The sequence below is a fragment of the Uloborus diversus genome, chromosome 3, assembly GCF_026930045.1.
Source record: "Uloborus diversus isolate 005 chromosome 3, Udiv.v.3.1, whole genome shotgun sequence".
Lineage (NCBI taxonomy): Eukaryota > Metazoa > Arthropoda > Arachnida > Araneae > Uloboridae > Uloborus > Uloborus diversus.
This window is the reverse complement of record NC_072733.1, coordinates 3934596-3959633: the sequence shown is the minus strand read 5'-3', so window position 1 is coordinate 3959633 and position 25038 is coordinate 3934596. Positions and strand designations below refer to the sequence as shown.

General features: G+C 35.4%; 1 protein-coding gene across 1 annotated transcript in view; it reads right to left on the bottom strand.

The window, feature by feature from the left end:
* The window catches only part of LOC129218181 (sushi, von Willebrand factor type A, EGF and pentraxin domain-containing protein 1-like), a 100520-nt gene that overhangs the window by 67836 nt on the left and 7646 nt on the right, over positions 1-25038 (bottom strand). Inside the window, exon 2 of the mRNA XM_054852399.1 lies at positions 3377-3553. Within this exon, the coding sequence (XP_054708374.1) occupies positions 3377-3553 (177 nt within the window). The remainder of the gene's footprint in view (positions 1-3376; positions 3554-25038) is intronic.

The window sequence follows — 25038 nt, the reverse complement described above, 5'->3', positions numbered from 1 at the left end:
TTGTAGCGCTTGAGAGTGCGACAAAGGATATTTGACTTGTTATTAATACGGACTGGACAAATCGAAGTTTTTGACTTAAATAAATTTCTTGCTTTGCCTCATGTAGCAGCGATCTGGAAATCAAAATAAATAACGTAATCTTTTTGGCTAGTAGATGTTTCTACGGCCTCAGAAACCAATTCAAGAGAAGTTCATTTCTATAAATACTAAGTTAATCACATGTAAAATTTTATTGGGACTTATTGCTCTGTATGGAAGTGAACGTCAGATCCTTGATAAAGGAGAGGAAGAAAAGTTTTTTTTTTTTTTTTTTTTTTGAAAGAAAGCTCTTAAGGAAAATCTTTGGGCCAATTCAGAGAACAATGATTGGAGGATTATTTAAAATCATGAAATTTGCAGAAAATATGGTAAGTTTGACGAGGCTGATATGGTGAGAATTATAATTAAGCATCACGTATTAGGTAGCTGGGCCATCTCTATTGATAAGCCAATGCTTTCCCTACTAAAAAAAGTGACTTTTTTAAAAATTGAAGGGACAATAACTTTGATACACAGCTATAGTTATAATCAATGCGGGATTGTTCTAGATTCAGTTTAGTTTTAAATTGCCAGAACGTTTCAAGAAAATTGCGTGTATCAACCCAGATTGACTTTGTCCAAAAAAGACGGAATCTTAAACGTATCCGATAACGATAACTACAGTACTATATAAGGCTCTGGAAAAATTACCTGGTTGAATAAATATGAGTAATTGCTGATAATTTTTATCAATTTACGATCAAGACACTACGCTGATTGAAAGTAATTTTAGGTTCGTTTCTTCATAAATAATATGGTATTGAATAATTGATTGTTTATGTTGTCAAATGCAAAATTCTAGTTGAGATTTAAAGCTTTGATGATACATTAAATAGAGCAAGTTTTTATGGAGGCATATAAAAAAAAAATCAGGAACATTGAAAATAGCGTCCCAAGAAAGAAGAAAGGTACAATCGTGAAACTTTGCTTATAAGAAGAGTGACACCTGACATGCAGATGATATTGGTGTCAATGCGCATGACCGTTTACCCACAATATCGGTGCAATGGGGGAAAAGGTGCTGTATAAACCAGTGCATAGTGTAAGATTTATAAATGTTACGATTACATCCCGATTGTTGCAGAAACTTAATAAATGAAGAATGTCCGGTAGGCGAGTTAGAAAACGTCTCTCACAGTTAAGCGAGTTTGAGAGAGGTTTGATCATCGGAATGAAAATTGCGAGCTGGTCTACGAGCCGTGTTGCAGCCCAGGTCGATCGTTCGCAGTGTTCAGTAAGAAAATGTTGGAGGCAGTGGACACGAAATGGTTCTTACGTGCGAAAAAACGGATCTGGAGCCACCGGGACGACGACGAGGAGAGAGGATCAAAGGATCGTCTGGCAAGAGCTCGTAGATCCCACAGTGACTCGTTCCACCATAAAAGCAGACGTAGGGGTAGCAGTTGTTCCGCGAATCATTTCTATACGTCTAGCGGAAGTGAATCTCCAGTCCAAGCGTTCTTTTCGTGTACTCACTTTAACACCAAAACATAGGCATCTTCGTCTACAATGGTGCGAAGCCAGAGCGATGTAGAATATCATTGACTGGCAAAAGGTGGTGTTCAGTGATGAATCCCGGTTCGTTTTGGGGTCACCATTCCACCTACACTATCGCACGACACACTGCCCGAACCGCGGGTATAATGGTCTGGGGACCATAACCTGTGATAGCCGGTCTACTCTAGTTGTGATACGTGGAACCCTAACGGAACAGCGTTATGTTAACGAAATTCTGAAACCATATTTAGGACCGTTCCTAGATGATCTAACAGGGGCAATTTTCCAACAAGATAATGTTCGTCCGCATACAGCTAGAATTGCTCAAGACTTCTTAGGTCCTTTTGAGACTCTTCCATCACCAGCCCGCTCCCCTGACTTGTTCCCTATAGAGCATGTATGGGATCAGCTGAAACGGCAGATGCCACCGTGCTACTCTGTGCAAGATTTGGAAGTGACTGCTCAAAATTTGTGGGTCTATCTGCCTCAGGACAACATCCGACGTTTAATTAGGTCAATGCCGGACCGTGTTGCGGCTTGTATTGCCGCAAAAAGGGGTTCAACGCGCTATTGAAGTAGCACTGTTTTTATCTCATTTCTTAGCCTGTATTTGTTTAATTGTCTTGATTTTTAGATAAAGTGTATCTGTCACTTATATTATTCTGTACTAGTGATACCCGCACGGCTTTGCCCGTAATAGAAAAATCAAAAGGTCTTTTGGTTCGCCTGTATATTTACAAATAATGTATGGTGAATTTTCTCGCCAGTTGGCTCGTACCCATCTAACGGTTCCACGTTATGATAATTTCGTATCTCGCCAGTTGGCTTGTGTAAATGTTACGGTTCCACGTTATGATAATTTCGTAATTTACTCGTCCATCTTATGATATTTTTTTTCTTAAAATTGGAATAGAAAAAGAACGACATCGAATTTTCGAAAAATCGCTTCGAGGTGCACACCCCCATGCTACACACTAACTTTGTGCCAAATTTCATGAAAATCGGCCGAACGGTTTAGGCGCTATGCGCGTCACAGACATCCTACTGACATCCAGACATCCTACTGACATCCAGACATCCTCCGGACAGAGAGACTTTCAGCTTTATTATTAGTAAAGATATTGAATTTCACTTCACTCCAATGTTTCCTTCTTAGGGCGCTATTTTCAATGTTCCTGACTGTATATATAAATAAATGACAAACGCATTTCTTTAATCTTTATGAAATCTTTTAAGATCATTTAAGGTAAAACCACCTGCAGTTGAAACTATAAATAAACAAGAGGAACACAGGCACTAAAAGATAAGCTACGAAGTAGCTGGAAGGTAAGAATTGCAAATTTTTAAAACCCATTTCATAATTTTGTAAAAATTGTACATTTTCATAAGTTTTTTTGCTAATTTTTGTGTTTTGAAGAAGTGTCAATACTAGTTCAGTCTCAACTACCAAGTGGGGGTGTCAACTGATAGTGGTTTTATAATCAAGGACTTTTTTGTACAACTACAACATTTTGGAATCGGCCCCGACAGAGTACCATTTCGTAGGCATCGCCGAGCATTTGTTTCGGATATTAAAACAATCTTCTCACACGACTAAATGGCACTTTAACTATCAGTATAGGACTGTTATTTAGTTCCAAGCTAGATTTTATGGATAAATGCACTAGATTATGGTTATAAGACAAAGCATTACTAGGTTTTACGGATCAAAGACACTAGACTATGGATAAGACAAATCATTAATTTAATCTTTAGGATCACTTTTAATTGTTTTGATCAAAGACTTTCTTTGCATACTTACAACATTTTGGAATGTGTCCCGACCAAGTACCGTTTCGTTGACAACGTCGAGAATTTGTTTCGGATATCAAAGCATCATTCTCACACGAGTAAATGACACTTTCACCTTCAGAATAAGACTGTTTATTTGGTTTAAAGCTGGATTTTGGTGCCCTTCCTGGTGCTCCACACCTGAAATCTGAAGAAAAAGAAAAGTTAAAAAATCATTTTCTTGATAGAGTACCGTAAAATGGTACAACTTTGTGCCAGTTGCCATGGTGATGATTTCGCACTCTAGTGTCCTCCTTTTCAAATTTACGAGCGCCAAAAAAATTCACCAGGTTGTGTAACCATTTAGGTAGTTAAAGACGCTTTATCAGAGATTGCCATTGTTGTTGTATACCTTAGATAACTTAGTCGTTCTTAGTGCATGATTCGACTCACTCGTGAAGAGCCAAATGTCTAGTTTGGGCAAACCTCTTATACTAAGATCTGGTAAGTTCAGATTTGATTTAACTACTTTGTCAGTTATGAATTAAGCCGCTTGTAGACTTAAAATGTTTCATAGTTTTCGCAAGCTCTCAACATTTATTGAAAATGGGAATGTTGGGGTACAACAATTGGCCACCTATTTTTCACGGTTTTTAGTGGCTTGGAGCTTCATTTTATTCTCTGTAGGTATTGGTTAGTTATATTTTGTGTTATTTATTGTAAATAATGGCAAGAAAAGACAGAAGAAAGCTTGAGGGTCGCCCCATCGCCCGTATTCATAGGAGTTTTGTCAGAAGGTGCTACTGAAATCCGCACCAAATATAAACTGAGATAATTTTTAAAAATTATTTATTTTGATGGCATTTGGAATGTGAAATGTGATTTCACATTTCAGTTTTCCCAATTTTTGTTGATCTCGCTCAAGAGTTTTTTTTTTTTTTTTTAAGCTGGACAAAGTGAATGGGGGCCTGATAGTTGACACCTTCAATTTTCCTGAAATTTTCAGGATATTTTACTAGTAGTGTGATAAGAAAAATTGCAGCTTCTTTCCTCTCAAATTTGGGTTGTTGGCCCTCTAGTGGAGGTCAAAGTTTAGGGTCGTAAGAAAAAAGAGCTAAATATTTTATTGCTTTGCTTCAGAAGCAATGAGTGAACTTAGCCAAGTCTTTTAAATAAGGATACTACTTGATAATAGGTGCATGCTAGCATAAATATTTTGGTGGCTCACTCATGGATTTGAGGTCAAAAACCAATTGAAACTGCTACTTTTTAAAACCTTTTTTGCCTTGTTTAGGCCCGGATATCTGCTAAAGCTGTGAGTAAACCTCGGAAATAAGTATATGATTATAACTACTCACCAAAGTATAGTACTAGAAAAAATAAAAAATAGCTTTAGTTTCTCTTGGCTTTAGTAGTTAAATGGTCTCAAATTCGATGATTTTTTTAAAATGCCCAAGTTTAGAGGTCAATAACTTTAATCGCGACGGGTCAACAATTTTGGGATGCAGCTGTAATTATAGTCCGAGTGTTGTAGTTTAAGGTTCAGGTTAGAAACCCGTGGTAACTAATCAACTTTTTTAACTACGTGGTCTCAAAGCTGATAATTTGAAACAAAAAGAGTCAGTTTTAGGTTAATTACTCTAAAACGCATGAGTCAATAACTTCGAGCAAAAGCTGTAATTAGGTTCTACGTGATGTAGTTTTACACTATTGTCAGAAAACATTGAGAATTAATCATCTTAATTAAACGGCCTCAAAAATGATGATTTCAGTATAAAAGAGCGTTTTTTCACGAGTTTATATGAGTGATACACAAAATCTTATGAGCTAAGACTCACATAAATACTAGAACGAATCAACAGCAAATGTACTTTAAGCTCCCAAAATTTCATGCTTCCAGTATTATAAAATTTTCTGTAACCTTGACCACAACATGGCAATTCTTCTCACAAAGCTGATCCGCCATTTTGGAGCACTATATTTTGGAGATCCTAGATACTAAGGATTTGGATCTCGGAAGCTGAAAATTTACATAGGTTAGTTTCAAAGACATCTCTACACCTCTATAAAATTTCATTCCATTCGGGGATGATCAAGCAGGGACAATTTGAGAAATTTAGGTCAGTTGAACTGTCCTCGCTCCATCATCCCCAAATGCGAGGAAATTTTATAGAGGTGTAGAGATGTCTTTGAAACTAACCTGATACTAATTTTTAGCTTCCTAGAGCCGAATCCAGAGGATCTAGGATCTCCAAAATATAGTGCTCCAAAATGGCGGATCACATTTGTGAGAAGAATTGCCATGTTGTGGTCAAGGTTACAGAAAATTTTATTACACTGGAAGCATGACATTTCGGGAGCTTAAAGTACATTAAGCTGTTGATTCGTTATAGTATTTATGCGAGTTTGAGCTCATAAGATTTTGAGTAGCACTCATATAAACTCGTGAAAAAACGCTCTTTTATACTGAAATCATCATTTTTGAGGCCGTTTAATTAAGTAAGATGATTAAATCTCAATGTTTTCTGACAAGAGCTACTACACACTACTACATCACGTAGAACCTAATTACAGCTTTTGCTCGAAGTTATTGACTCGTGCGTTTTAGAGTAATTGACCTAAAACTGATTCCTTTTGTTTCAAATTATCAGCTTTGAGACCACGTAGTTAAAAAAGTTGATTAGTTACCACGGATTTCTAACCTGGACCTTAAACTACAACACTCGGACTATAATTACAGCTGTATCCCAAAGTTGTTGACCCGTCGCGATTAAAGTTATTGACCTCTAAACTTGGGCATTTTAAAAAAATCATCGAATTTGAGACCGTTTAACTACTAAAGCCAAAAGAAACTAAAGCTATTTTTTATTTTTCCTAGTACTATACTGTGGTGAGTAGTTAATCATGTACTTATTTCCAAGGGTTACTCACGGCTTTAGCAGATATCCGGGGCTAAACAAGGCAAAAAAAATTTAAAATGTAGCAGTTTCAATTGACCTTTGCCCTCAAAGCCGTGAGTGAGCCACCAAAGTATTTATGCTAGCATGTACCTAGTATCAAGTAGTATCCACATTTAAGAGAATTAGTTTAGTTCACTCATTGCTTTTGAAGTAAAGCAATCATATATTTAGCTCTTGTTTTTTTTTTTCCCTCGATCTTAAACTTTGACCCCTACTCAAGGACAAACAAATCAGTTTTTAAAAAAAAAAGAAACATCACTTTTTCTTATCATAGTACCACTAACACATCCTGAAATTTTTACGAAAATTGAAGACATCAACTATCAAGTGTCCAGCTTTAAAAAAATGACTCTTAAAACTTCACAGACCTACGTATTTTCTAAAACCTAAGTATAGGTCTAGGTGTGTTCAACCTGGCCTTCAGTTGGCGAGATTTTTCTAGTTTTCAAATGTTTGCATGTCAAAACCTAAGTCGATAATAATGAACGTTGCATACATTTACCATGTTGAACTTTATTAATCACTAGAGATGAAAAGTGGTGATTAAACCATAAAAAATTGAAAAAAAAAAGTAACGGACTAAAAAAATTATTTATACAGTTGCAACTAGAGGGCAACTTGTAGCCTCAGACAACAATAGGCCAGATCAAGTTTTTATTGTGTTTTCTAGGTTAAAATGAGGTGGCCCATAGATGTACACCTACGGGGTACATCTATGCGGGAGGAGAAACGGAGCGTCGGCCACGGAGAAAACATTCCCCTTCCTCTTCTTTCCAACTTTGATTTTTTTTAAACACTTCATTTGAAAGGCGAGATGTATATACCATTGCCAAAGTCCTCAAATTTCTTAATCAAAGATGTACACGAAATTTTCATTGAAAACATCGAAAAATGGTCCATAGTTGGACCATTTTACGGTAATCCTTGAGAGAGACAGACGTACAGTGCTGGTGAAAAAAATTGCATCACCCTCGCATTTTCGCAATAATGGGATATGTGAGAAGTTTTCATCGAGCGATTAATGATGAATGTATGTGAAATTCTGCAAAACTTATGAAACAAACATTTAACAGCAGGAATCCGATAATTGTTTACTTTATTTTTGGAAATGCATGGCCAAAACTATAACAAGTATAGTGCAGCTCTGGTTAGTTGAGCTGTGACCTTGACTATGTTTACCTGTTTTAGGGGAGTTTAGTGAAAAATTGACGTGTTATTGGCTAGGATTTTAGTTGGAACATTTTTGAAGAACTACTAAGAAAGTTTCTTAACTCAATTTAGCGCCAATTACCCCTTCCTATTTTTCGAAACAGAGGTAAACATTGTCAGAGAGAGTAGCTCAACTTCTCACAGCCTCACAATACAATGTGGAAGTTCATCCACGTTGCCAAGTGGACGACGAAAATTAAGTAGAGGTTTTAATTGTAACACTCTTTCTGTTCAAAAATAAACAAAAGCAACATGGAAATGTTTAAACATCATAAAATATAACCTAATATTTTGTTGGTCCGCCTCTAGCTTTAATGACAGCTTGACATCTACGGGGCATTGAATGGATGAGTGATTGAATGTATTCTTTACTGAGTTCATGGTGCCAGACACGACTTATTGGTTCCCGGAGTTTTGCAAGTAATGTTGGCTTATGTTTCATCACTTTTACACCCATTATATTCCAAAAAATTTCGATCGGAATTAGATCGGGGCTGTTTCCGGGCCAAGGCAAACTGCTGACCCCATGTTCATTTTTCCATTTCTGAAGCTGCGTGTGAGCTTAGAGAAAAAAATTACTTAACCCCATGTCAATTTAAGTCTAATGGCAGGATAAAGGTTCTTAAATTGTTACTTACCAGTTTTGCCCTACGGCACGGAGCAGAATTTTCCTGGAAAATGATGTTTGGAACTGAAGTAAAGTGATTCCGGATAGCAGGAAGCAATTTCTCCTCCAAAATGCCAATATACAACTGAGCGTTTACTGTTTCTTGCACAAAGTGAAGCCCACCAACTCCTTGATTAGAAATACATCCCAAAATCATCTGGGATACGGGATACTTGACTGTGTGTTGAATGCAGTCAGGATGAGATTCCTCTCCTTTGCGGCGTGGGTGAGGCATTTTTTTTTACTACCACTGTATTTAATTTTAGATAAATTGTTTATTTTATACTTTAACTGTCTCTCATTGGTTAATTTATAGAATACCTAGTTATTTCATAGAATAACTAGTTAAAGTGTCAAATTAATAACATATTACACACTTAAACGGACACGATCAATTATTTCATGGAATAACTAGGTATTCTATAAAATAACTGCTTTACATACTTTAACGGTAACATATATACTATACAGTGGGTTCTCAAATTAATGTGGACACTCAGACAATTCCATGATTTCACATTTTACGTATATTTCACGTGATTAATTGTGATTTAACCGGTCCGAAACTTTATTTTAGTGTGTGAACTGATTTAATTTCGTGTAAATAATTACTTATTTTTAGTTCTAAGCTCTCTTTTTTTTTTTTTTTTGAAACAATATAATTTTCATTTCTGTACTAAAATTCGTAAATTTTACGAATTACTAAATTACGAGATTTCTATCCTACCATTCTGTTGGTTCTAAATACTAGCTTCACAAGAGGCTACCACGCTTGCAGTTGACTAATAAGAGACTTTTCCTGAAAATAATGGTATTTTTTCAAGACATTTTTTGTTCCATTGCTCAACAATTATAGGTCGAGGTACAAATCTTTCTTCACAGAAAAGTTCCAAGATATAAAATATTATATTACTTACAGATCACTCCCAAAGGAAGATAGCAAATGTTTCCAAATCAGTTAACAAAATCTTACTTAACTGGATATAAATTTCACTATTTCTACAAAACGAAAAGGGATTTGTGACAGAAAAAGCACTACAACTCTTATTGCTCTGACAACTTAGAAAATATTTGTTAGTAAAATGGAAAAAGATGTGCTGCAAGACTTATCCAATTGGTTCAAAAAAATATGAACTACTATTTTGAAAAGAACCATCCAAAGACGGATTGAAGAAAAAGGCATCTTTCTGTAAAAAAACAAAACTTATTGAGGCAATGAAGAAAAAACGCCTTTTCTAGGCTGTAAAGCATTAACACACGATGTTTAAGGACTGAAATAAAGTAAGTGAGCGGGTTATGAGCATTCTTACACATTTTCGACTCCTTTTTGAACATTAAAAATTATACTTCGCTAATTTCACGTATACAGTAGAACCTCTTAATAAGGGACACTAAAGGGACCAGACATTTTGTCCCTTAAATAGACGTGTCCCTTCTTCGGAGGTGGATGAATTGAGGCATGCCGTGTACTTTGTAGTATAATATCACAATAAACATTAAATGTGATTAAATACTGTAAATATTTCATACATGCTAAATAAAATTCAATTATTCAAATTTCTAAGTTCATAATATTTTGTTAGTTAAAATTTAAGCAAAAATTTTGTAATGGCAAAGTTTTGTAGCACACACAGAAATAATTTTGAAGTAATTCATTGCATATATTTGCTTTATGTTATGTAATTTACAATGTAATACTATGTGAATTACAATTAATGTTCAATTTTTAAGTTTTATATGCAAAACAAATTAGTTGCTGTGCACTCTCCGTCGACCCTGAATCTACTTGAATAAATTGTTGAGAGCGCAAATTATGCATGTTAATTTCAGCAAGTTTTTTTACAACACATTACTTGTTTCCTTCACATATGTTTATGTCAATCTTACCTCAATTAATTTTTAGAGGAAAAAATGAAACTTGTATTCCAATAATTCACTTTCTCTTATGTGCTTATAAAGGGTGTCCCAAAATTAACGCAAGATTTGAATTTGCCACCATTTTTTCCATAAATTGTTGGCAGCCATGAAAAAAGAACAATTTGACAGTTGAGAGTTTAGGGTTAGTAAAAATGGGGTGTTATTGTACCATACAGCTAGAGAGAGTGAAACATTTCAATGACTGCATAAGGCATTTCCTAGTCGCGTACTCTCTCATTTCGGTGATCAGAATTGGCACCCTAGATCGTGTGATTTAACATTATTAAATTTCTTCTTATGGGGTTATTTGAATTCAAAGGTCTATGTCAACAAGCCCCACAACCACGTGTGCATTACCGTGTTGCGATACCGAGCGCCAATAACAGTAACTGCTTGACCAGCCTCAACTTTCATTATTTTTGAAACAATTGTTCAATAATGAAAGCGCGTTATTGTATCGTATAACGCTCCATTTTTTTAAACCCTAACCTCTCAGCTATCAATTGTTTTTTTTTTTTTCAGAGATGCCAACACTATTTTGCACAAATGGCAACAAAATCAAATCTTGCGTTAATTTTGGGACACCCTTTACATTATTTTTTGCTTTTTTGTTGCTTTGTGATTGTCCCTTAAACAGAGTGTCCTTTAATTAGGGGTAAATACATAGAAGTCCCTATTCAAAGGTCTGGGACCAGAAAAAAGTCCCTTAAATAGAGGTGTCCCTTAATAGAGGTTCTACTGTATTTTGCAGAAGAGTAGGCAATTGAAATCCAAGCACTCGTTCATATTCGAAGACTATTGACCTTAGAGACACGTGTAAGGGTTTTATTTTTTCAGAAATAATGCACTCTATATAATGAAGTTACTTAAATTGTGGCTATGGGGTCGTCTTCTAATTAAAATGTGCATCAACTTTAAAATTTTCTATGAGAAACCTTCTTTTTATTACATATTTGTGAGTAGCATCATCATTGAACTAAACATTATCATTTAAGTCAAAAATGTAAAGCAAATCCGTTGTAACTTTAATGTTCTCTTTTTTATTAAAAGGATAGGGTAAAAGTGGGAGAGACGCCATGAGATGAGACGCTATACCTTCGGAAATTAGTCCAGTCAATGAGTGCTCAAAACAGGGGTGTAGCGTGCATGGAATATGCGATAATTTTTGACTTCAGAATATTTTTAGGGGTAGTTAGTAAGTAAACATACTAAAAGTTCCCGACCCTAGGGGGTGAGCTAAAGGTGGGAGGGAAGGGGGAAGAAAATTTTGGATTTTTCGAGAAAATGTCGGAAACAGTGGAAAAAAGTTGGACAGAAAGCTTCTTGTTTGACCGCCGTTTCAATTTTCTAACTGACGTTGATGTTCATATGGTTTATACAGTCGTCTCCCTTTGCCTAACAGTTTTGTAGACTAGGTATTCTCAGTAACAACAAATTCAAATTTAATTAAATCAATGTCGTTATCAATTTCCTTAAACAGTATGTATAGTGCTGACTTTCTGCACATCCTCAGTCCACCAATTCATACTGCAAATACGTAATTTTGCAAATCTTTGTCCGATTCTTTGGTAAAGGACTGTCCATAAATAATGTCACAATTTTTTTAAACATTTTTAACCCACTACACCCCCCCCCCTTTCCCTTTGTCACAAAGTTCGTTTTACAAGCTACTTTTCATAAACATATTGGTATTAAAAAATGCTTGACGTCACACTTCTTACTCTTTCCCTCCCCCTTATCACAATTTTACGACCACCCCCCAACCCTTAAACATCATTTGTGTTGTAGTAATCCACAAATACTTCTTTATTGTCCATCAGGATTGTCGAATTCATTGAATAAAGAGGAAGTGCGCGATCCTTTCGAGTTAGTTTGAAATTTGTGAAAGGCAAGTATTCCATTTTTTGCCATGAAAGTGCGTATTTGAAATTCTGTAACTTTTGGTTGAATAAAGTATAGCAAAATAGCATATCAAATTGAAGGAAATTTAAAGTTCTACAACTTTATTATTGACAATTTTCATGAATATTGATCCTGGGAGGCACTAGGAGCAAATGTTTGACAAAAAGGAAGAATTTTTCCGAAAATCATCGATTTTTCATAACATATACCCGGAAAATTATTGAAAATTTGACAAATATGTGTAGAAGCAGTTTCATAGTAAGTTTATTTAGGTTGAATTTTTATTGTAAACGCATTTTTTCCACCGTTTCTGACATTTTCTCTAAAAACCCAAAATTTTCTTCCCCCCCCCCTCCCTATACCACCTTTAGCTCACCTCCTAGGGTCGGAGACTTTTAGTCTGTTTACTTACTAACTACCCCTAACAATATTCTGAAGTCAAAAATTATCGCATATTCCATGCACGCTACAATGTGTTCATTGACTGGACTAAATTCAGTGATTAAAAAAGATATGGCTATATTTCTCACTGTATTTATTTACCCATAGACGCCTCCTTCTAAACGAGTCAGTTTTTGTTCGGCTGCGCTCGAGTGTGACGTGTGTATGACGAAAAGATCATTTTAGTGTGAACATTTTGCGACGAAAATTCTGGGTCGCTTTAGTTTCAATAAGTGGTTAATGTAAAACAAAGACACCGTAAAGTAAGAACTGGGGGGTTTTAGTGTTTGATTTAGCTTGTTATTAACTTATTTCAACTACGTTTTGCAATATATGTTAATACTTCCGTACTTTATAACCTACGTGGCATTTCTATCACATAATGAGGAGAGATGCCAAAGTTTTCAAAAGTGTAAATGATAGGGGTGTTTTGTTAATACATTATTTTTTTTTTTTTTCTTTTGAATGCAGAGAAAATGCGCGAGGAAGCATTTGGTAATCAGGGGGCAGTGGAGTGAAGAGAACGTAATTCTAGCTATTGAAAAAGTAAAAAAAGGAGAAATATTGAAAAATGAAGAACAAAAACTTTATTAAATGCCGTGAATTTTACAGCTTCCTGAATATTCTCACTCAATCCTAATGCTATTCCAGACCATTTCCTTTGCTATATATCTGATTTAATTGAAGTAGCTACTCCTGACATTCCACTAGAAAGTGCTGCCACTCCAGCTCTGTCTCCACAAAAAGCACCAACTTCCAGACAGACACAGACTAGTAAAGAAACCCCTACAAACATTCTTGAGAAATCTTATCCAATTTCAAAACTACCGAGCTTGACAATGAAGCGACAAAAAGTTGCTTGTGTGCGCGAAACAGTGAGAAAATTATTTAACAAAAAAAAAAAAAAAAAAAAAACGTCCGGATTAAATGTTCCTTATGCTAAAAATGGCTGCATAAGTCATGTACAATGTACTGTAATAATTGTGGTAGGGAAAGAATCCGCAAAAGGATCAAAAACAAGAAATAATAACATGGATGGCATCTCTCCCACACTATATGGCGTCCCTCCCACACGTCATAGGAGAGAAGGCCGCCTGTTGTTAACTTACAATTTTCTTATTTTATTTCTTTTTTATTTAAGTCTAAAGCTCGTTAATGGTAATTTTGATACTTAATAATAGTGTAAGTTTAAAATAAAACATAAAGGGTTGACATTTTAAATTTTTTATTTAATTTCTACAAAAACTATGGCGTCTCTTCCACTTTTACCCGACCCATAATTGTCACGTTTGTGTTTTATAGTACGAAAATATCTTTCAAAATTTACTATGCTAAAGGACCCTTATTTTGTACTTTTAATGCGAGATATTTTTAATCACAGCTTTAACTTTTTATCAACAACTTTTATTTCAGACTTTTCCATGACTACATTTCAAGTAACATCATTTATAAAGTTTCTAATTGAGGAAAGCAGTACTGTAGTCGTAAAAGTAACGGAAAGTATACTTTACAAGAGGATATGTGCTGAAACTTTAGGAGGAAGACTGTGGGCTACTTAGTTTGAAATGTTTAAACTAGGTACCTAGCATATTCCATATGGCACAAGATGCATATTCCATATGGCACAAGATGCATATTCGACTATAAACTATGTATGATAACTTACAATAACATCAACTTGGGTAACTTTGGCCGTTTTTCAGATAACAACTAACATTAGTCCAACAAATGAAAAGTTAAACAGGACTACCAGTAATGAAGAAGCCAAGCTAGTGCTGCCTTCACTACCTTCCCTTGAAATGAATAAGTGATGATCACTCTCCTATCTCAGATGCAGTACACAATCTCTTTTCGTTGTTGGGCCGATGTTTCCCGCAAAGGCCACAGTTACCCCAGTTGACGATACACAATGCAAAGGACGGATGAGAATTAAATTGAAAAGAAAAAACATTCATTTCTGTCAGTTACGATAGGTTTCACGTTACTATTCTTAAAAAATTACTGAAATAAAATATATAAAATATCATAAAAGCCAAAAACCAGATGGTATGCGTTGTATATCACCGTATTCCTTTTAAATGCAACCCTGGGGGGGGAGTAAAATGCGGTGTGTTATTAATTAGGCGTTTCTGAGTGAAACCAACTCCTATCTGCTATCCCTAATAAAATATTTACTCGTTGTGAAATGGAAGTGCACTTTTCCAAAAATAGCAGAGATTGAAAGGAAGTGTTCAATGGGCGAAGGGCAATGACTTCCAGTGTAAAAAGCTCCGGAAGGAAGCAATTCACGATATATCTTTTTCCCCACGACACGGTACCAAATTCTTTCCCCGGATAAAATTTGGAGAAATGGGTTGCTTTGTCGTATTTGCTGCTTTGTGTTTGAGAAAACTTTTAAAGTTTGCAATTTATTGTTACTATTTCAAATGTGTCACTATATAAGGCGAGAAAGCTTTCTATGGCCAAAGTGGAGACAAATCCACGCAACGTCTCCCCTTTAGAAATGAAAAATGGGAACAAAAAATATCATGAGCTGACTTCTGTACAATATGAGACAGGGGCATAGCGAGAAATATTTAAGAAACAGAGTGGAGGGTAGTTGTAAGACATGTCTTACAAATACGTCTGCTTTAAAAAGTTTCGAATTAAAAATCCTACTACTATAATTCATGCATTAATTACAATATCATATAAATGAGCAACTACAAAAAAATGTAACAAGAAAATTGTTTCCGTTGACAATATTTGTGCATATTTCAATAAAGTTTTGCTTCAAGCATTATGTTGCTTCATTTTGTGTACCGCAGATCACATGCTTCAGTGCTTCTGGTAAAAATGAAAATGAATAAGTTAGGTATCTATTTTTTTTCTTACATAGATTTTTAGATTCTTTACATTTTTTCATTGGCGAACTCATCAAACTACACTGCTGAAAACAATTAGGGTAGCAATCGTCGTGAGGTAGCCTTGCAAAGGTTTAAAATGGAGTATACATGTGTATTAAGATGCAATACAGCAGAAAAGAGGCAGAAAACATTTAACTGGGAAGTTTACTCCTCTATATTAGTGAAACGAACATTAAAGTACAGCATCGTCTGCTGCAGTTCTTTGTGTTTGCCCGGATTCCTGTCCCCCGATAAAACGTCAAGTCATGGAATCAGGTGAATTACAGTGTTGTGACATTTTCCAATCACCAAAAAAAAAAAAAAAAAATAATAATAATAATAATTTAAATTTCGACATCTTGAATTCAAATTATGTTTTTCGCAATCACGAGTGTGTGTATGTAGGCGTGTGTTTTTGTGTGTGGAGGGTAAGTGTGTTTTTGTGTGGGGGGTATGTGTATGTGTGTGTAGGCATGTGTGTCTGTGTGCTGGCATAAGTGTGTAGGTAGTTGTGTGTATGAATGTGTGTGTGGGGGGTATGTGTATGTGCGTAGGCATGTGTTTGTGACTGTGTGCAGGCATGAATGTGTGGGTAGTTGTGTGTATGTGTGTGTGTATGTTTTTGTGTGTGTGTATGTTTTTGAGTGTGTGGTATGTGTATGTGTAGGTGTCTGTATATATGCATGAATGTGTGAGTAGTTGTGTGTATGTATGTGTGTATGTTTTTGTGTGTGTGTATGTGTAGGTGTCTGTATGTATGCGTGTGTGTATGTGTGTATATGTGTTTGTGTGTATGTGTGTGTGTATGTTTTTGTGTGTTTGTGTGTTTTTGAGTGTGTGGTGTGTGTATGTGTAGGTGTCTGTTTATATGCATGAATGTGTGAGTAGTTGTGTGTATGTATGTGTGTATGTTTTTGTGTGTGTGTGTGTGTAGGTATCTGTATGTATGCGTGTGTGTATGTGTGTATATGTGTTTGTGTGTGTGTGTAGATGTGTATGTATGCGCGTGTGTGTAAGACATGGATGCAACCTGGAGACGGCTTTCGCTATAGAAGCAGCATCGTGAGGACCCGGTCGTCGGTCGACGACGATGCTGCAGAGGGTGACGGTGGGAAAATAAAATCAAAGGACATCAAAACAGTCAAGTGAGAACAATAAGCAATCGTGATTGCTCAAAAAAAAAGTGCGTCACGGGACGCTCGGCAGTAGTGATAACTTTCATAGGATTAAATTATTATCATTATTTAATCCTATGAAAGTAACAATTGGCTTATGGTAGCTATAATAAGCAACGAAATTTTTGCATTGTATGTTATCTAAAAATCTTGCAAAGACTGCATCAAGTACAGTTCCGTGACTTGTAGTGGCTTCTTCCTGCTTATTAATCATTTGTAATTGGAATTTGGATTGTAGAAAGGATACTAAATTTTTAGCGAGATCAGAAGCAAAATTAATATTAAAAACTCCGGTTAAAATTAAAAGAATTGTACAATAATCTTCATTAACTAAAGCAGAACCTTCTTGTGTATAATTTAAAGATATATATATATATATATATATATATATATATATATATATATATATATATATATATATATATATATATATATATATATATATATATATATATATATATTGGCAATAATAAATTGTTGCTTTGCTTCATTGAGACATTCCACTATACACATTTCACCAATATCGTTTTGTGTAGCCGTAGTAAAGCTTGTAGCAGTATTAACATGCAATCCTGCATTTAGAGTGACAATATTTATGCAATCAACATCATTCTGATAAACTGCTACGCCCCCTACTCTTATATTTTGACGCTTTAACTGCACAATACGTTTAAAAGATGGAATATTTTAAGAATCATCATTTTCAAGCCATGTTTCACATAATAAAAAAATATTACAGCGTTGTGAGACCGAATCAATAAGATCGAGACTATGAGCATTAAGGCTTTGACAATTAATTGAAAAAAGTGATATTCTTCTTTTATTTGAAATGAACTCAACGATACTTTAAAACTGCTCTAAATGAAAAATAATTTTATTCTTTGATCACCATTCAGACTACTTTTAAGCATAAGTTTTGATGTCGGTACAAAAACAATATGTTAAATGACGCGTCGTTTCTAAATATTTCGTTTATCAGAAAAAACACTCAAACTTACCAAACATTTTAGATTTTACTCTGTGATGAATAAATTAAATGCTTATTTATTATTTTTGTTTTCTCGGCCGTCCCCAACCCCCGCGTTGTGGAGCCTGCGGGGATGAAGTTCGTTTAAAATATGTACACCTTATCACAGTTCAAAACCCTAAATGAAGCGAGATATTTTTAGTATAACTAATCGCAAAAATGTTTTTGTTTTGAAAATAAATTTACAGATTAAATGCTGTTTTGAATATATATTGTTTTCAATGTTATTGGTATTATATTGTGTTATTAAACTCACCTTTCGTTAGGAGATTGCGTTATGTTGCGACGATCATCCATCTTCTGTTAGTTTCATTGCTTTTTCTACTATCACTTAACGCTTAAAGCTGACCCAAGGAGTCAAGAAACAAAATTTCCCCGACTATGCGCGCTTCTGTCGTATGCGCGAACGAAAGGAATGCCGGACGAGAGTTGCGCTGCTACGTGCGTTATGTCACAATTGGTTTACCCTCCCATAAGAAGTTATCACTTCAAAAAGAACGGTTGAATTTTACCGCTCAGACAGTGAAAAAATGGGCTTTTGTTAAATCATGATTTCTGCAATTCTATCCTTTTTATGCTTTTCGCCGAAAAAAAGTTGATTTGCTTCCGAAGTATACGTTTTATCCTCATGTTTTCTGAAAACCTAATAACATGGGGGCTTTGTTGGAAAATAGTTTCCGGAATAATATTTTACTCAATTTTGTCAAAACCATGTGTTCCCCTAATTTTTTTGAGCAGTGTAATATTATGAGGGTTAACTATACTTGTGTACAGCTAAAAGTGTGTATCTGAGTTTTGTACACTTATATTTGAGTTGGGAAGCAAAGACAGGTTAGTTCATCGCAGGCAAAAGCGTCACATACCATAACCTTAGCGCAAGAGTTAGTAAAGGGAGGGAGCAAGTCCAAACATTAGCTTAGCGAAAGGTGACTCAAACATCCCAAGTCAGGTGCAGGGACATATTTACACACCTGGGTGCCCCGGGCACTGACAAATATGGTGCCCCCCCCCCCCTACACACAAAAGATATGAAGGTAAGTGTTGGATATTAATTTTATAGAAAGAAAACTTTAAAACATCGATTTCATACGAAAAAAGTTAATTATTAAGATGCGTTGCAAAGAAATCATTTAATATAAATCTGAAATAAATTTATGGTTTTCATGTTAGAAATTTTTTTAGCAGATGCAAAAACTATGTACTATGATACAAATGGTAAAGGTAAATCATAATGCGCTTTCTGCGCGTCAATGATTGTTTATATATTTTCTCCTTTGTTTACTTGTAGTAAATTCATCTATAATGTCCTCATAATTAAGTTTTAGGTCGAAATTCCTTTTATTGATAATACAGCTAATGAAGATAATTTACCATCAGAAATGAGAGTACGCAAAGGACACTTAATACTCTTCAATAGCAAAATGATCGTTCTCCACAACAATTGGCTTACATGCTTTCCTTTAATAAAAAAATTGCCAAATATGTTTTGTCCCCTTTAGTTAGAGGCCCCGAACACTGGTCACTAATAAAAAATTTTGATGACAAATTTGGTGCCCCCTTTCCTTTGGTGCCCCGGGACCGGGCCCCGAATGCCCTGCCGTAAATCAGTCCCTAGTCAGGTGACTCAACAAGGACGAATGGTTGACACGTTTTGCGTGAAACTAACGAAAGAAACTAGATTTCTTCCAATGCTTTGCTTTAAAATCTATCACATGACTTGGGGGTTTTAGCTTCACGGACGAAAGTCTTCACTCCCTCCATTTTATCTCTTCTCAATGACCATAACCGAATCTTCATGTTGTTCCCTGATGAATATGCTTTTCAGATCTTCTCTCAAGTCACGCCAATAGCAAGAGAGCCATCTGGACCAGATAAACTCCCTTTTTGTTCATTGGAAAAAAGAACACTAATCCATTCGCTACGACAATACATGTGATGCTTCCCTAAGTAAAATCTTTCCTGATCCAGAAAATGCTTAAGAGCTAATTCCTTTTTTTTTTCGGTAAAACATGATTTGGCTGTTTATCTGCATGTGGTGTCAAGTGATATTTTTTATCCAAGTCTAATGTTTATCTGATGAAGAGAAAAATTGCTAAGTAGAGCCATTCTTTTAATTTTTCTATCTCCATGCATTGTAGTTTTTAGCAGCCCTCCCGAGCAAGACCATTTTGTTTTATGAGTTCGTCAAGTATCAAAATGCTATAAATGCCACGATTGGATCAATGTTAAGTATGTGACATATGCAGAATAAATACACCTTCAGTTATCAGTTTTCAATCTTTTACAACTCCTTCAGGCAAGAATAGCGGAGATTTTGCCAATTTGTTGACCCTTAAATGCACGAGTCTTTAAAACCACTTTAAGGGGCCGTGGTAGCCCGATCGGAGGAGTGTCGGATTCGGGGCCGGAGGGTCCTGAGTTCGAACCTCGATGGTCGAAGATCCACCGTCATCATTAAAGGGGACTGGGCGACGTTAAATATGCTCGTGGTCTCAATGTCCTCCAAGTGAAACGATACCTCTGGGGGTGCTAGCACCAGGTGGCTATTAGCTCCTGGTCTAGTTCTAAATACTCATTAACTGTTCGATTCGGTGATGGTGCTGCCATCTATCGGTATAAAAAAATAATGGAGGCAAGGCACTTAGTATACAGTCCTCGACATAAATACAGTTGTAGTCAGTTGTGACTCGGAATCGAAAACCACTTTAAAATATATTCTTTGGCTTTAAACTTCTGCTAAAATCATGAAGAAAATACTTTTAAAATCATAATTTGTTCTAGGTATGGTTTGTTTTAACAACCACTTGTCAACATTAGACTTGAACGGGAAAAACAACAAATAATTTCCCATCAAATGTCCCAAAACTTTGATAAAAATGGTAGAAATGCATTACCATTTAAGTAGTAGTAAAACTTGATTCTTCTGAGAATTCAATGTAGGCTTTTTCAAGCGTCCTAAACTTTAAAAAAAGGTCCTACATTTGCGACTGCGATAAAAAGAAATCTTCTTTCGTTTTCCATCAGATTGGTGCATTTTAAGTGGTTTTTAATAAGTTTAAGTTTTTATTGGTGCAAAAGTTTTAAGTTGATGTAGTAGCATCTTCAGTGAGTATTTTCTTTCTTTTTTTTTGGCAACTACAGAGTTTTACTTTGTTCTTACAGTATTTTAGAAGACAAAATCGGGTATGCTACCAAATATCAACTCAACACGATGCATTTGAGTGTTAACTCGTTCAGCAATCGCTTACTTCTATAGTCTTTCAGGGCCGTGGTAGCCCGATCGGTAGAGTGTCGGATTTGGGGCCGGAGGGTCCTGAGTTCGAACCTCGATGGTCGAAGATCCACCGTCGTCATTAAAGGGGACTGGGCGACGTTAAATATGCTCGTGGTCTCAATGTCCTCCAAGTGAAACGATACCTCTGGGGGTGCTAGCACCAGGTAGCTATTAACTCCTGGTCTAGTTCTAAATTCTCATTAACTGTTTGATCCGGTGATGGTGCTGCCATCTATCGGTATAAAAAATAATGGAGGCAAGGCACGTAGTATGCAGTCCTCGACATAAATACAGTTGTAGTCAGTTGTGACTCGGAATCTATAGTCTTTCAGGTCCTCACCCTATCATCTTTACGAGATATTTGCGTAAAATCTCATCAGTGTATAATTTTGCGGTACAAAGAAAAAAAAATAACAAAGTTTCAATTTACAATTGTCATTTTTATTAACTTTTTACAAACTTCAAATACATCTTTATGATCATATTATTTACCTACAGTAGATATTTGAAAGCATTCAGTTGAACAGTTTTCCTTTTATTAAAATGTGTGGCCTGTGCTTAAACTTTTGCGTTGCACTGTAGTACAATCAATTAGATTAGCCGCCTTCGGCAACCAACTCGTGCAAGCCGCCAGCGGCGGGTTGGTAAACACCACCTTTCAAGGTGTACTTCAGGGGCTTCGCCGCTTTCTTGCCGCCACTGGTTGCGTAGCATCTGCCTTGCCGCCTACGGCGGCTCGCTAAATCCGCCTGCAGCAGGTTTGTACATTTCCTGGAAATACCGCAGGAGTACTTTTGGGACCTCGTCCTGTACTTGCCTCTTGAGACAGCTTAATGTAGTGAAATAATTTAAATTGACGTTTTCGGGACGTAAATTACCTTCTTTTCAAAAAAAAAAGAAGAAAGCAGAGCATCAAAAAACGCGCTTTAAGCCATTTGAAACATAATTTTTCTTTGCGAATCGAAAAACGCGCTTTACTAACTCCACTCGAAAAACTACTCCGGATGAATAACCATGGGCGAAAAAAGACATTTTTAATTAATAATCTAGTTAAAGTCGTACAATTTTCCCATCTAGCCTAATATGTAGCCTGGAAAATTAGGGATCTATTGATAACTGGCTTGATGCTCAGTTTTCTGTCGTTCACCAGGAATAGCGATGACATATATAAATAGATTCAAACACACATACATAGATGCAAAAACTTTTAATTATATTAGATAGTGCCAATAATAACAACCGATAAAAGTCCATAGAGTAAAGAAAGTGACACTTAAAAGTATCGACTCATTGGTAGTGCCGTCATAAGTTTAGCATCCCTCAAAAGTAAAAATACTCAGTTCGAGCTAAAGTAAAGATTTGATTACACTGTTAAAAATTCGGGAAACTTTTACAAAATATATTACTGTAAAATGGAGTGTTTACAGTACAGAGAAAATTTGCAGTATATTGTACTGTAAAATATAAACGATTGCAGCACCAATTGATACACCACGTGACGTACAATGCGAAGCACATAATACCGTATTTCCCCTCAGGTAATGTGTTCCAACCAGTACGGTGGACAGTGAAGCCGCCTGCCAATACGAAGGTCTCGCGATCGAACCTGCTGTTCGCATTTTGCGTTTTTTAACTCTCGTTTATACTACTGTAAATTTTTGCAGTAATATAGGATTTTACGGTAAAAGTTACTGCTATCCATGATACTGTCTCGAGATCGAACCTGCTGTTCGCATTTTGCGTTTTTTAACTCTCGTTTATACTACTGTAAAATTTTGCAGTAATATAGGATTTTACGGTAAAAGTTACTGGCAACATGGATGCCAGTAACTTTTACCGTAAAATTTCAGGATTTTTTTAACTGTGTATTCATGTACATTTAAATATGTGTTAATGTTTTTTTAATAAACGAGTAAAGATTAAGAGAAAGTGTGTGCAAAACAGTCGATTAAACCAGGGGTTCTCAAACTTTTTCGAGTCGCAACACCCTTTGAAGACTTAGAATTTTCTTACGGTACCCTAGTTCATCTCTATTATGTAGACAACTAATAACTCGTTATTTTCAGGGGTTGGTTTCTCACACCTGCCCCAGGACCATATCTCCCGCTCAAATGCTGTGATGTTACATTATAAGGACTCCGGAGTGTTAATAAGGCGAACTATGGTCCTATTGTACTACAATCTACTTTTCTAGGTTATTAAATCTCGGAAAAAAATGACGGCACACACGACCTTTTCCTTTTTGAATTCGTCAACTACATAATTTAGGTTTCGAGAATGGTATGCAACTTTTTTCATTCGAGTTAAATTTCAGGGAACTACGCAGAAATAAAATTTACTGAATGATAAGATCAGTTGGTTTTGACATCACTCTTCTACGACAATTTTTGCTACACTGTTGTCTGGCAGTTAGAAATGGCTTCTTGATAACGCTTTCTCATCCGTTAGGCTTTTTGATGACGATGAAAGAGGATCTAGTAAATTTTTGTTACACTGTATCAAAAAATAGGGGATTTCCTTACTGGTCGACTGAGCATTATTTAACGCGCTCATCTTGCATAGGACACTTCGCAGCACCCCTAACCTCTTCCTATTTACCCACTTTGAGGACCCCTGGATTAAACGGTGGTTGGAAACTATCCATTCATCCGCAGTGCCATCTATTTACACATCATTCGAGAGAAAACTATCCAGTTCAAGCAACAGATGAAGATTGATTTGTTGAAAAGGCATTACTATGTCCTTTTATGCTTTGTCAATAGATGATCAAGTAGTTTTATTAAGAGAAAGAGAGAGCGCAGATTTTGTTCTTTTTTTTTTTTTGGTTTCATTTATTATTTAATTTCATTTTTGTTTCCTAGTACTATCGAAGGACTTTCGCGTAAGCAGGTTTTTGATCTGTGACTATTTTATTCATATCTTATAAGAAAAAAAAACAGTATTTGATAATCTTTCAGATAATTTCTAAAATTTTCCACTGATGTTCACAAATGAAATCGCTATTTTGCTAAAATACACGTAGTTTAATAAAAACATTTGAAAAAAAAAGTATTCCCATTTATGAACAGAGAGCAAGATTTTACTTTTTGAATAATATTTCTTATTTTTACTTACAGTATTCCTGACTTTTAAATGAAAAATTATCATATAAGCTTTGTGCTGCAATATGATTAAAGTGAAAAACCAACGCAAATAAATCACAAATTTTGAAGAAAATACTATAATAGAATGTATTTTCTTCAAAATTTGTGCTTTATTTACGTTGGTTTTTCACTTTAATCATTCCTGACTTTTGCTTTAGCATAATTTAATTAGCATGTTCTTTTTTTCCTAGAACATTCACTATAACTCAACTTTACACTATATTGCGTTGGGCTCATTCGTATGTAATTAATTTCAAAAATTTAGTTTCATAAGCGACCCGACGTCATTTAATAACCGTTTGGCATCATTGCAGAGTTATTTTAAACTAACGTTTCTCAAAAGTCGCTGTTTGTTGTAAAAAACTAAAAGATGAATTAATTCGCCTTTACAAAAGTTCTACATTTCCGCAAAATAAAAGATTTGTCACCTGTTGCAAGCAGTTGATTAGTCTACAGCAGAGATGGCTGCTTTAATAAAAGTACCCCCTCCACCCCAATGGTAAGTACAAAAGACAATACTGACACCCAAAACAAATTAACTGATGAACAAAAAAACAAGACGGAATAACAAAATAATGACAGTGGGAAAAGTCCATCGACCAGCATTAATGAAAGTAAGATATTTTATTAATTTAATATTAAACTATCTAAATACAATGATAATCAAAATTATAAGGACAAAAGGTAAATGTCTAAAATCCTGACTGCGTTTCGTTGGAAAGTTATGCAAATTTTATGACTGGGAACTAATGTTAAAAGAAACAATTTTAACTACTTTTATTGCAAATACGTAGGAGTTTCGTATTCATAGAATGAAGTTTGAATTTAAACATGCCTGTAATATGGAAAAAAATATTAAGACAATTAGATTGTGTTCTAAAAAACAAAATTTGCTTGTTTTTTGTTTTGAACACTGCACTACATAACGGTATAAGTGCTTAGCAAGCGATTGGGGACATCACATTCTATTTTTACAGTCACGCCGTTAGGTACTAAATTTAAAGAATTTGAGAAAAGGAAATTGGTTGGTGGAAAAACTACACGACTTACTGTACGTCAAGTAACAACAAATCTGAAAAGGTAAAGATTAGTA